General features: G+C 31.2%; 1 protein-coding gene across 2 annotated transcripts; it reads right to left on the reverse strand.

Annotated features, from left to right (window-relative positions):
- Window positions 1-244: 244 nt before the first annotated feature.
- Window positions 245-5,334, reverse strand: LOC118185624 (THAP domain-containing protein 2-like). Of its 2 annotated transcripts, none has more exons than XM_085819129.1 (2): window positions 4,961-5,334; window positions 245-4,255 (listed from the first exon to the last, which is right to left on the reverse strand). In XM_085819129.1, exons 1-2 carry the CDS (start codon window positions 5,111-5,113, stop codon window positions 4,043-4,045), a joined length of 366 nt encoding a protein of 121 aa, XP_085675255.1. In that variant the 5' UTR covers window positions 5,114-5,334; the 3' UTR covers window positions 245-4,042. The 2 variants fall into 2 exon arrangements, with proteins under 2 accessions (XP_085675255.1, XP_085675254.1); XM_085819128.1 differs by having other exon boundaries at window positions 4,961-5,333.
- Between the last annotated feature and the right edge of the window lie 7,591 nt (window positions 5,335-12,925).

The following is a 12,925-nucleotide window of genomic DNA, read 5'->3' on the forward strand; positions in this document are numbered from 1 at the left end:
AAAACACAGCTCGTGTAACTCCAGTGGTTCCCTTAAAGAAAAGAGGACGCCCGAAACGTGTAATACCACCCAAATCTGCACCTGTTGCACAAGGTGCTGGTGACGCTAAATTTCCTGCTTGTCAAACTGGAGCCCATTCATCTGATTCTCCGCCCGCTGCGCAAAGTAGACAAAGGTCAGTTCCTGACTTCTTGCCGAGACGTCTACGAAGTCAGAGGGGGAGGATGTAACAGACCTATTTAAGTGTAATTGAACTATTTTATTCATGTCATGAACTGTAACCGAACTATTTTATTTAAACGCCATCTCGTGGCGATATGAAAAAACGTCAGTCGACCTCCAGCCGCCATGATGATAGCTTACTATGTTATGTTATTCTCAATGTTTGATGTTCCATTTGGTATATGTTTCATTTTTTATGTATATTTCTTTTGTTTGTAACCGTTCCTGTGTGCTCTGTTAATAAATCCTTTTAAAGCTAGCCGGCATTAGTGTCTATTGAGGAACGGCTACATCACAATCTTGTTTAATTTTATTTTATTTATTTCAAAGCATCACATACTATCAATCTTATTTAATTTTACTTTATTTTTACGCAAAATTAAGTTCATAAATTTTGTGCTTAGAGTTTTTACCGTTTCACCAAAGTAAAAATGTTTCTACAAGAATTACGAGTGAAAAAAATGCACGAAATGCAGTAAAAAGTGCTTTAATGAGATATATTAAATCCTATTTGGAAAAAACTGTGGCTTTCATAATCTCATCACTATACAACGTATCACATTTAATAATTAAAAAGAGTTATGTGATACAAACGCCATAGGTTTCAATGTTAAAGTAAACCAGATCGTCCCTACTCTTTCTTGCCGACATGTCGGTGACGCGCGCCCCGCGCACTGGGTTAGTCTATTTCTTAAAAGGTCAATGTCTCAAATATGTTTGTGTTGTAATCCGGTTTCATGTACATGTTTATCGATTGACGTAGAACTCTCCGCTGCTGTGATGTCATACTAAATCCGCAACCTGATTGCTGCATGCAGATACATGTTAGAATTTCTAGAACATTCTATTTACATTTATTCTACTAACATTCTATTCACCAATGGGCGCTAGAGGGCAGTAGTGTCCCCTTGCCGTTCTTGTGGATCCTGAACAAGTTATTAACCATTATTTTTAATTGATTATACTATTTGACTTCATAATTAATATATTTAATGAAAAAAGTTCATCTATTTACATGTAAATTTCAATTATTTGTCTATCTATGGCATGGGAAACGTGGACGATAACACAAAGCTGTGCTTTTATCTCATGAATCATATTTGATCTTATCTATCCGATCGTATCTATCCTCTTTGTTCATCTTTGTGCAACGGAAACCAGCATGAGGCACATAGAGAGGATTGCACATAGAGAATTTGGTGGTGTGGCTAGAGCGGACGTGGTCACAGCGGACAGTGGTTATTATATAAGTTATGACTTAAAAAATTTAGAATGGAAAAAAAAATCTGTTTTGAAGCTATTAGAAAATTGCAGACATGTCTTTAAAGCTCAGGAAGTTACTACTAAACTTTTATATACTTGTGTTGCATTTTTAGACATTATTATTAAAACAAGTTAGATACTTTTTAAGACTAACTGTAAATTACTTTTTTATTTACTTTATCAAAGTTGATAATTTTCTTTTTTTACAAGCAGGTTTTTTTAAATCATTTTTTTGTTTACAATAGTTGTTTAACATCGTGTTTGTAGAGGATTTGATTATATTTTCAGCTATGGGATCAAAGGAATGGCCTTTTACACATGGTTCAATATCCAAATCCTCATTTGACATCAAAGCATTCAGAGTTAAATTTACAGCTAAATTTCTTTGAGCAGGGTGTTTTAAAAACTTACTTTCAAACTCTTGAGATACAAGTTTTTGTACTACAATAAAATTATATAAAACAATATTTAAAACATGAGGCATAGGATACAAAAGGCCACCCCTATCTAATTTTCTGATTAAATTAAATTCGGAAGGGATATTGAGTTCCCTATCAATAACACAAGTCATTTTACAAAATTCACATGGGTATTTTTTAAAGGTAGAATAAAGGCAATAACCAGCTATATAAGTTAATATGGGAACATATGGCTGAGCTTCTATCGTGTCGTTTTCAGATACTACAAGAGAAAAAGTTTCCACAAGGGATAAATCAATGTTTTCCTCCTCACAATCATTCCTTTCATTTATTTCAATAGCAAGACTTCCAAAAGTACTTGAATTAAGCTTTAAAGGTAATAAGCTTTGCATTCGTAATTTTGACTCAGATTCATAAACCTGTCTAATGGAAATACAGTATTGCGAACCAGAAAGTTGGCGATACTTGCCAAAACGATCTTCTAACAAATCTGTTTGTATTTTACCAGGTAAAAAATAATTCATGCCTAGCTCTTTAATGCAATACTTGCCCAATTCAATAAGTGCATATGTTGTGTTTCTCAGAGCATCATGATTTTCTTTTGACAAGCAACCAGTAGTGCATTTTGCATCTTTCCATTTGTCCAACCAGTTTACAAAGTTATTTAAATACTCAACATTTGAAAATATCAGTGGTTCTTGAAAAGAACATTTCAGTCGTTTGCCTTCAAGAGGTGTTTTGGTATTTACTATACACCACCATTTATAAATTATATCTATATAATTAGCTGTTGATTCATAACTATCCAAATTGTGTTTATTACCTAGTTCTGTTAAGGCTGTGATTACCCAGTTATTAAACACTTGTAAAACTAATTTAACATTCTGCCTTTCAAGATTTGAAGGCCATAAAGCTTTAAGAGTTAAACCATACCCATATTTAATTAAACTATCAAATTGAAGATCATGTAGTTTTCTTATAGTATTAAATGAGGCTGCATTAAATTCTTCACTGCCAACAGCGTTAAATTTAGGAAAATACATAAACAAGCCATCATTTTTTGGCCAATCCAATTGTTACGAATACATTTTAACAAATGAACAGGATCAATGACAAAAAAAAGGGGGTCTGTGTGATTCATATGGATTTTGGTACATAATTTTAATTTCATGCTTCTCACTAAAGAAGGACATCTTTTCAAGACCTACAATTACATCTCTTAAAATTTCAAACAATTTTTCTGCACTAAATGATTTTATTGACAGGATGTGAGCAACATCTTTGTAAGATGATAATAAGCTTCTAATCATAAATGTATATGCTGAAGAAGCAGCAAATGCACTGTCATATGCAGAACCAACAATATTGCCACCTTTAAAATCATAAAAAGGTTTTAGATGAATTTCATACATCATTAATATTACATTGTGCTCACATTCTTTTAAAGTTTTAAATTTTTGTTTAATATACCTTAAGAAATTAGAGTGCTGCTGCTCTTCAGAGACACTGACATTTAGATTAGAACATATGTTTCGTAGAGTAACGGTGTGAGGCATGATCAGATTTCCAGAATTTCGCATAAATTTATAGGCGTGGGGTGAAATCGAATTTAAAATACAGGCAAAAATTAAGAAATGGGGGGAATATCTTAAACGTTGTTTTGGAAGGCACAGCAAATTCAGTTGCTCTTTTAAAAATGTTAAAACACATTTTTTATCATCTGAAACAATGGCATCCAGTTTATCTATAAATATATTAATAAAATTAATTATATTTACAATACTTTTTGGAGCTCCTGCTTCTAGAAGTTCAAGTGCATTTAAAATATTATCAATTTCATGAATACTTTTAACATGCATGGGTAACTTACTATCATTTAACACTTTTAGTTCTGCAGATTGGTGAAACGCTGATAACTGCATACTATTATTGATAGAAATACAGTATTTAAATACTGGAGAAGGACTTATTTCAAAAATTCCAATAACAATTGTATTTGATTTCATGACAACAGTAAATTTTTGAGTAAAATTGTTGTAATTTAAACAGTTCTGTAATTCACTGAATGTTATAAACACTGATTTTGAATCCTCAGATTTTTTTGACATAATGCTTTTGGAGATAGCCATTTGTAGTTGTCAGTTTTCACGGATTGTTTGTCGTTCTTTAACACTTTCTCTTATGGATACATCAGTGGATAAATATGATGGGGCACCAGGAAGTTTTGTTGGAACTGCATCTTTCCTTAGTCTCGGAATTTTTAATGGAGCTGATAATGTTTCACCAGTTTCTTCAAGATGCATATACGTCTCCTTTTCAATATCACAAGGGCTAAAATGAAGTTCACACACCTGTAAAAAAGTAATTTTCACTTAAGAATCTGTTATACATAAACATACAATTTACAAGATTGAAATCGGTTTAAAACCAATTCATAATTGTATTTTAAAACTTATAAAACTGAACTTACAGAATAATTTTCTTTTAATTTAGATGTTAATACTAATTCAATATCTGAATGTAACCTGTTATGCACAAAACAACAACCAGATACAATTACAGTTTTAAACCCAGAGAATCAGTTTTTTGCCCAAAGACAAATATTTTAGCAAAGAATTAAGGTGATAAAATATTTATGAATTCAAGAAATGAGTTTATAATGCATCGCAATTTCTCCTTTCGGAATAAAAAAGAACCTCACCAAAATGAGAATCGAAGTACATTATAACACAATTTGCAATGTTTGCATAAATAAAATACGTAATTTCTCTGATAAGTTAATTTTTTTTTTTTTTTATTTTACATCGTGCTTTGGCTACATATTATGATTTATACATCATGTAATACAACCAATAGTACGATACCCCTTTAGAAATACCTTAACGTTTTTAAAAATATGCAAGAAAATCGTGTACTATAAGAAATTTAAGCAAATAATGTGACAAAAGTAGTTATTACAACAGCATACAATTTTACAAAAGAATAGCGTTATCTTTAGGTAAGTAAGTACTATTAAAAATACTAACATTAGTAATAATAAATATAAATTAACTTACCTTAGAATTTTTAGTTGGCTCGAAATTGTCTCGTTTTATTAAATAAATCCATTTCTTCTTCAATTCAGGATCTCTTGGGAAGGAAAATACGTGGACACGAGGTCCACCATTATAGTTTCCTTTACATAGGGGTACACAACATTTAAACACCATAGTGAAATAATATAAGTGCCTTAAAACATAATACTACTATAAGAATAATTGACGACGATTTTAAAACACGTGCAAGCGCAACGGTTATGCCACACACATCGACGAATTCACACCTGCAGCTTCGTTCTGTGCTAAGCCTAAGTGTGATGACTCATAGCTTCATTCTCGCACCAGTATTCCGGCTTTGTAGTCTAGGTGACGTTGGCAGAGCGGACATTCTTGCACCTGTTGTGTTATTGCCCTAAGCAGTCAAATGTGATATATTGTGTAGTTTCGAGCTTTGCACCTGCTGTAGAGATAAGCCGATACTTTTGAGAGAGAAGGCCTTTCTCATTTTCTCAGTAGATGTTCGATCCTGAAGTGTGTATGTCGTTTTATATCGTCGAAAAAATCTGTGATGGAACCCATAGCCATTTCAACAAAATTACTCTCTACAAAAAAAGGAAAAGAATGTTTAGTTGTAGATGATTACCCACACCGTTTACACCGAAAAAATAAATTAGGAATGAGCTGGGTATGTGTAAAAGAAAAGACACATCATTGTAAAGGAAATGTGAAGACAAATTTTCAGTACGAAGTACTGAAGAAAACTGAACATTCCTGCCCGCCCAACGTTGCTGAGATCGAAGTTAAAAGGAAGTTAGAGACTTGCAGAAAAAGAGTGCGAGAAGAAACATCAGTTCCCGTTCCCCAGATATTTCAAAAAGAACTTTCAGAACTATATCAGAAAGGTTATGATTTCGTTGCTAAAATACCGACATACTCCAATTCCAAAACTGCTTTATGTAAGGAGAGGAGAAAGACTTTGGGAGCTACTCAAAATCCCCAAAATGCCAATGACATTCAGTTTGCAAACGATACACTTTTGCTTTCTAATGGAGAAAACTTTCTTCGCTTAGACTTTCAAAATGACCAAGGTAACAGGATTTTAGTGTTTGGATGAGAAGAATCTCTGTACCTTTTGGAAAATGGAAAGACTTTTTTCTTAGATGGAACATTTAAAAGTTGTCCGAAACAATTTGCTCAAATATATACAATACACGTCGATTTAAGGGGTACAGCAACTGAGACCAACGTTTACCCAACGCTTTTTGCATTTCTGCCTGATAAGAGACAAGCAACTTACATTGCAATGCTTCAGGAAGTGAAACGTTGGTGCCCTAAGTGGAAGCCGGACATTATAAAATTGGATTTTGAAGCTGCAGCCATCAATAGTTGTATGTTAGAATTTCCCAGTTCGACTATTTCCGGTTGTAACTTTCATTTTAATCAATGTTTGTGGCGTAAGATACAAGAAGTGGGTCTAGTAAAGGAATATAAAGAGAACGAAGATATAAAAAATGATTGTAGAATGATTTCTGCATTAGCTTACTTGCCAATGGAACACATAGATGATGCTTGGAGCATTGTATGGGAAAAAGCTTTTAGCATTGACAAACTTACTACATTCATTGATTATTTTGTCGAGCAGTGGATGGACAATCCAAATATGCCCATTAAAGTATGAAACGTATATGGACAGCGTCATAGGACATAATTTTGTTGAAGGGTGGAATTCCAAATTAAATGCAATCACTGGCAGAAACCAGCCTAATGTCCATTTATTAGTCAGAATACTAAAAGAAGAAACACAAAAGGTGTCTTTTAATTTGAAATCCAGAAAATTAGGCGACCCTGGAATAAAAAGGTAAAAAGCATACGTAAAATTGGATGAAAAAATTGAAAACATCCTTAAGGAATTCGAAACATCAAACAATTTAGAAAAATGTCTGAAATCTTTAAGTTTTGTAACTAGATTGGACTAAATCCAATGGTAAATGATATTTATGCCTTTATAATAAAGGTTAATTAGTATTTATTTACTTGTATTTATTTTTCTTTTATTTACTTGTATCTGTTTTATATATTTTACTTTTAGTATTTATTTTTACTTACATTAATGAAACTAATTAATTTTATGGCAGTTGCATCTGTTCTAATATTTATTTGACTCTAAAATACAGTTTTCCACAAAATCCCTGGAGTTCGTTCATACCTTTCATTCTATTGTTACTTACTATTAATTTTTAAATATTTCTCTGAAAGTTTTTATTTTTATTACATTTTGCTATGTTTAAAATGCATTTGCACTATAATATCTTAACAATTTAATATAAATAATTAAATTTGATTGGCAAAAATGTATTTATCCTTGTAATTCGATAATCGAGTGCAAAAACAGAAAACTTCGGTGAAAAAAACGTTATCCCACGTGAAAGAGATTTGCCACTTAAAATACTGCTTTAAATTATATTTGTGATTTTTAAAAGTATTTATTTACTTATTTATCTGCACCCTTTATCTGTTCTATGATGGAGAAAAAAATGTGTCCGCTCTGACCACGATGAGTTTCGCAGTGTCCGCTATAACCACTGTCCGCTCTGGCCACGTAACCGAGAATTCTGTTCCAACTTGCTCAGACCATTGTACATCCTCGATAATGAATGAATTCATAACTTTAAATTAATTTTGTTTCTATTTTAGGTTAAGATATTTTTAATTTCTCATTTCTTTATCTTACAAACATAATTTACGTATTTTTCTTTTCTTCTCGCCGTTAAATTAAATGTACTAATTTTCACACCATATTTTTTATATACAAACATAAGATTTTCTTTCCCCCCTTTTTTAAGTTTTACATTCCTTTCCCCCTGCGTTTAACTTGCAAAAGTAATAGATTTTATAAAAGTAATATGTTTTCACAATTTTAATTTTTTTCTCTTTTTATTTTACAAAAGGTTTTTTCCTCTTCAGTTTAATCTTTCCTTTCCGTGTTTTACATTCTTCACTTTATTTGTTTTACAAAAGCTGTACTTATTTTCATACGATTTTTTCTTTCTTTTTTACGAACTCGGTCTTTTTTCCTATATTTTACTTCAAGAAGTCAGTTTTAATTTTTCTTTTATATAAAAGTATTTTTTTTTAATTCTTTGAAGAATTTTCTTCTCTCATTTCATTTTCTTTCTCTTATTTTCCTCTTAAGGTTTTCTTAATGTTTTAAATACTTATTGATGTTACACCTCCATTTCTCGAAGCGTAAAGTTACATATATATTTCTCTGTCTATGAAATTTAAGCTGGAACTTACACGAATGTAATTTCCCTCTAGAGGCTTTCATGGATAATATTTTCTGCAAATTTAAACCCATAAGTACGATGTTCCTTCCATATAGCTTACTTAGCATATTATATTTCTTCTTATTTTTTTACGCTACTAATACTTAAGATTTACAAAACTCTCCCTTCTAACGTATTATACTAACTTTTCGAAACACTATACTAAAACGTCGCGAATTCTCTTTTACACATCTCATTCTTGTTCAAAGGATTCACGAAATATGTCAAAAAATCTAAATTTTTAACTTTCTATTTTCCATTTAGACATTTTGCCTTACATTTAAACCTTTATCATGTTACTAAAACATATCCCTGTTAATATTTCATATTCTTTTTTTTTTTTTTCCTAAAAATAAATACAGACTTATACGGAATTTTAAAAGGTCTCCTGACTCTGAATTAAACCTTCTAATTCAGAAATAGTAAATTTTCACGACATAAAATCGACTTGAACTAATATATGGACATCTCTAGCCAGTTTAGTTCAAATACATAGGAAACAATATGAAATTTCTTATTATTGTCTACCCAAGTTTAATACGTACCAACAGCATTTCATTTCTTATTATTTTACAGTACAGACATTAACATGAATATATTCAGAGAACTCCCTTTTATTGAGCAGGAGGTTTCAGATATATTACTAACACAGATTGACTCTTTATATATAACATTTTACAAAAATATTTTAAAAATTTCTTGGATTTTCTTGTACACATTGTATTTAAATCACCGAACATACGTTAAATTTTGATTTTTATCACGTGAAAACTTCACACGGATTCTTAATGTGATCCCACCATTTACCGCAGACCTTCATAAACACTGCTATATTTGAACTTAACACAGCCTTATTTTTTTAACAAGCTACAGAATTTTTAACTACAGAGAAGAATATCCTCATTGTAATGTAATATTTTAAATTCCCTATAGGGCCATATTTGTGGAAAACATCTTAAACGAAAGGATGTCTGTACATGAAATTAATGTTCAGTCACGGAAGTGAAACTTTGTCATCTTTTTCCCTACTTAGAATATAAAAATTTCTCAGCTCGGAATAATTTTTTAAAAGAGTATAATCATTATTTTTACAAGTCTCAAAGCCTTTTAATATATACCTTCTAACTTAAGATATGCATTTGAAATTGACAAACACTGAGCTCTTACAGCTTTTTGAGGATGATTTTTAAGTTATGATACATAGCAAATAAAATCCTACATAACAGGGAATATTGACATGAATTTCCAAATAATAATACAACGTAACTTCAATATATTCAATTTAACTGAAGATACGCATTTCAAACTAACATTACTTTATTTAAGCTCTTTAAGTACATCCGATATTTAATTTTTCACAGATATGAGAAACATTTTTGCATAAATACCATACAAAACATATAATATTGACATGAACTCCATATTATGGTTAAACATTGGTAACTTAAATGAACCTTTAATACATTTTAGTGTGAATTAATCTTAAAAGGAGAAATTCAAATGCAAGTATTCAAACAGGAATGCTTCACAAATTTACATATTAAGCAAACATTCAAGAGAATACCTATATATAGAGAGATATTATTTACACTAGTTGGTAATGTAATTTATTAGAACAGTCGCAGACGTATAGGAGAGGTATGCAATATCCATGAAAAAACCTTCCTACCAAGCCAAAGATCAATAGTGAAATATAACATGTAAGAAGGGGAAAATATATCTAAATATGGAAAACATGAACAAGGAATGAATATTTTTTCTGAAAATGTCCCGAATGGGATAAGTCAGGGGTAAGAACCTTAACCAGTTTCAGGAACAGGGCCTGAAAACTAATGAAGTATTTTTAATCATATTTTAGTCCATAATGCATTTATTTATACTAAAATATTCTGTTTGAAGAGTATATTCTACACTTAGAAGGAATTTGATAAATCACAAGGATTTCATTTTCTGAAGATTCAGGTTCAGAAATATTATAACTCAAAAGAAAAAAAAAAAGTTAGAGCGAGCATGAAGTATACCGTAAACAATTAAAAATGTTTTTCTTTCTAAAAATTAAAGTGTAACTTTTCCCCCCTTACATTTTAAAATTAACATGGGTTTTACAACAGACGAAATAACAGAGGTGATGTTTCGTCTTAAAAAATTAAGGTGAAATTTTTCCTACTCAGAAAAGCAAACTGCTTCATTTGAGCCCTAACGGAAACTGCAGTGAGCATTTTTCGCCTTAAAAAAAGAAACATATTCAGATATTACCGTCAAAATTTTCTACTCAGATATATTTTTCTGCTTTTCATACCATTACATTTCCAATGAAATTTGATTAATTGCCGGCTAGTTAAATGTTTGTTATTTTTTTTCGCATCCGAATTCATTTCATGTCTCACATAGGCTCATTACAACCAAGTTAGAAGTTAAGTGAATACTTCCTGAAATACTGTACATTTCATTCCGAAAGTATCTTCATTTTGAATTCTCTAGTGTTTTTTTTTTTTTTTTTTTCCTGCATTCCAAGTAAATTTTGTGCATAAAGTTTTCAGTTTCGATGGAAGTTATTTACGGATGACTATAGTGTTATCGTGTTTCCATAAACCTTTTGAAAACTTTGAGTATTACCAATTTTTAACGTTACGGCCACTGCAAATCACTGAATTTTCAAATATTTTCTTATTTATATTTTACATTGCCTTGTAAAGATTTCGGAATACATTTTTATTAAATAATTATATTGTTTGATTTAACAACGTTTTGCACGTTTGGAAGATTTAACTTCAATAACACTACCATGCTGAATCAGAAAATTAAGAAAGGAAATGTAATTTTTCATCTTAGTATAGTATGGGAATAGAGACTGTTAACCCACCTCATACAGAATATTTTCTCGAAGTTACCAAGAATCACTGACTTGCACTGTCATAGATTTTTCTCATGAAGTCTAATTCTTTCTTAAAAGAAGTTTTTATACTAATTTCATTAGAAACATGTCTAACAAAATATCTGACATTCATGAGAAACATCAGCACCTTGATTTAAATGACTAGGAAACTAAGAACCATTGTTTTGTAAATATGTTTCTCTTTGACTCAAAAGTTTCTTCTTTATTCTAAATGAACAACTAACCGTATATAAGTAATATATTGTTTTGATGAACCAGTGTTATCTTTTAACTTATTAAATGACTATGAGAAGAAATTCATGTAGTCCCCTAAATGCTCATTTTCAAGTAGAATTTTACTAACGCACATCTGTGTTTATTGCAGTTTTTGATAAAATATCAAAGGCTGAAATGAGTGTTTCATTACCAAATTTGTACTTTCCGACTTCATTTTACTGAAACGGAAACGTTGATAAGTTATTGCAAAGAAACATTTGTACATGTTGTGCTTTTTGATTAATTTTCGTACCACCTGATTATCTTTGAAAATTTGTTTCCTAGTCCAGAGCTAATATATTGCTAATTTTCGCTTTTTCAGTGTCCTTCGTATGTGACAAAAACTCAGTTTACAACCTTTTCTTACTTAACACCTTGCATTGCATTGCTGAACCCGGGCCATGCTTTCATTTTTATCATGCAAATATTATAAAAAAGGCACATTTTTTCCTTCTGTTACCACAATTTGAACGAACATTTTACTATTACAGAGACTTCTTTAGTAAAATCTCAACGTTAAACTGAATGTTTCATTATTAATTTTGAAGAATCTGGAAGAATCCACGTAAAAAATAATCCAAATCCGTCCTTTGTGTCATAACTATTCGGTTATTGCACTGAAATGCTTATAAAGCGTCTGCGAACAATTTTACTTCTTTGCCTGTATTCCTTATATATCACTCTCTTACACTCTCGTCATTGTGACGTAAAAATCGGTGTCATCTGGTTACTTCCTGCAATTTGCATATGATTTTTGAAGATGTGTTTAGTGATTTTAAGGGTGATATATTTATTTTAGAGTTCGATTTCCGCGTGACTCCGAATTATCCTTAATTTATGGACATGAGTGTATTTTGGTAATAATACTGATAAGTTACAAACTTTTTCTGTATTGAACACATGTGTCTACGAAATGCTTTGCAAACAGCAGACAGTTAATAATCATTTCGATACTTCATTAGAAATAAAGTGTTATAGATGAAAAACAATTTAAAATTAACCAAGAGTACAACGGAGTACATGTATAAACTATTTTGCTAACCAGTTATGAACGTTTAAGTAGGATATATCCAGTTTCTTCAAAATTAGTAATGAAACATTCAGTTTAACGTTGAGATTTTACTAAAGAAGTCTCTGTAATAGTAAAATGTTCGTTCAAATTGTGGTAACAGAAGGAAAAAATGTGCCTTTTTTATAATATTTGCATGATAAAAATGAAAGCATGGCCCAGGTTTCAGCAATGCAATGCAAGGTGTTAAGTAAGAAAAGGTTGTAAACTGAGTTTTTATCACATACGAAGGACACTGAAAAAGCGAAAATTAGCAACAGTGGCGTAGCTAGGGTGGGGCAAGGGGGGACACTTGTCCCCGGGCGCAGCATCCAGGGGGCGCCAAATTGATGCTACGAAATTTTTTAATGACATGGTTTCTATTCTTGGCACACAGAAAGGGGCGCAAATTCTTCAGTTGTCCCCGGGCGCTGGAATCCTAGCTACGCCACTGATTA

The sequence above is a fragment of the Stegodyphus dumicola genome, chromosome 6, assembly GCF_044657685.1.
Source record: "Stegodyphus dumicola isolate Sdum_Otavi_A_Nest chromosome 6, ASM4465768v1".
In the NCBI taxonomy this organism is placed as follows: Eukaryota; Metazoa; Arthropoda; class Arachnida; order Araneae; family Eresidae; genus Stegodyphus; species Stegodyphus dumicola.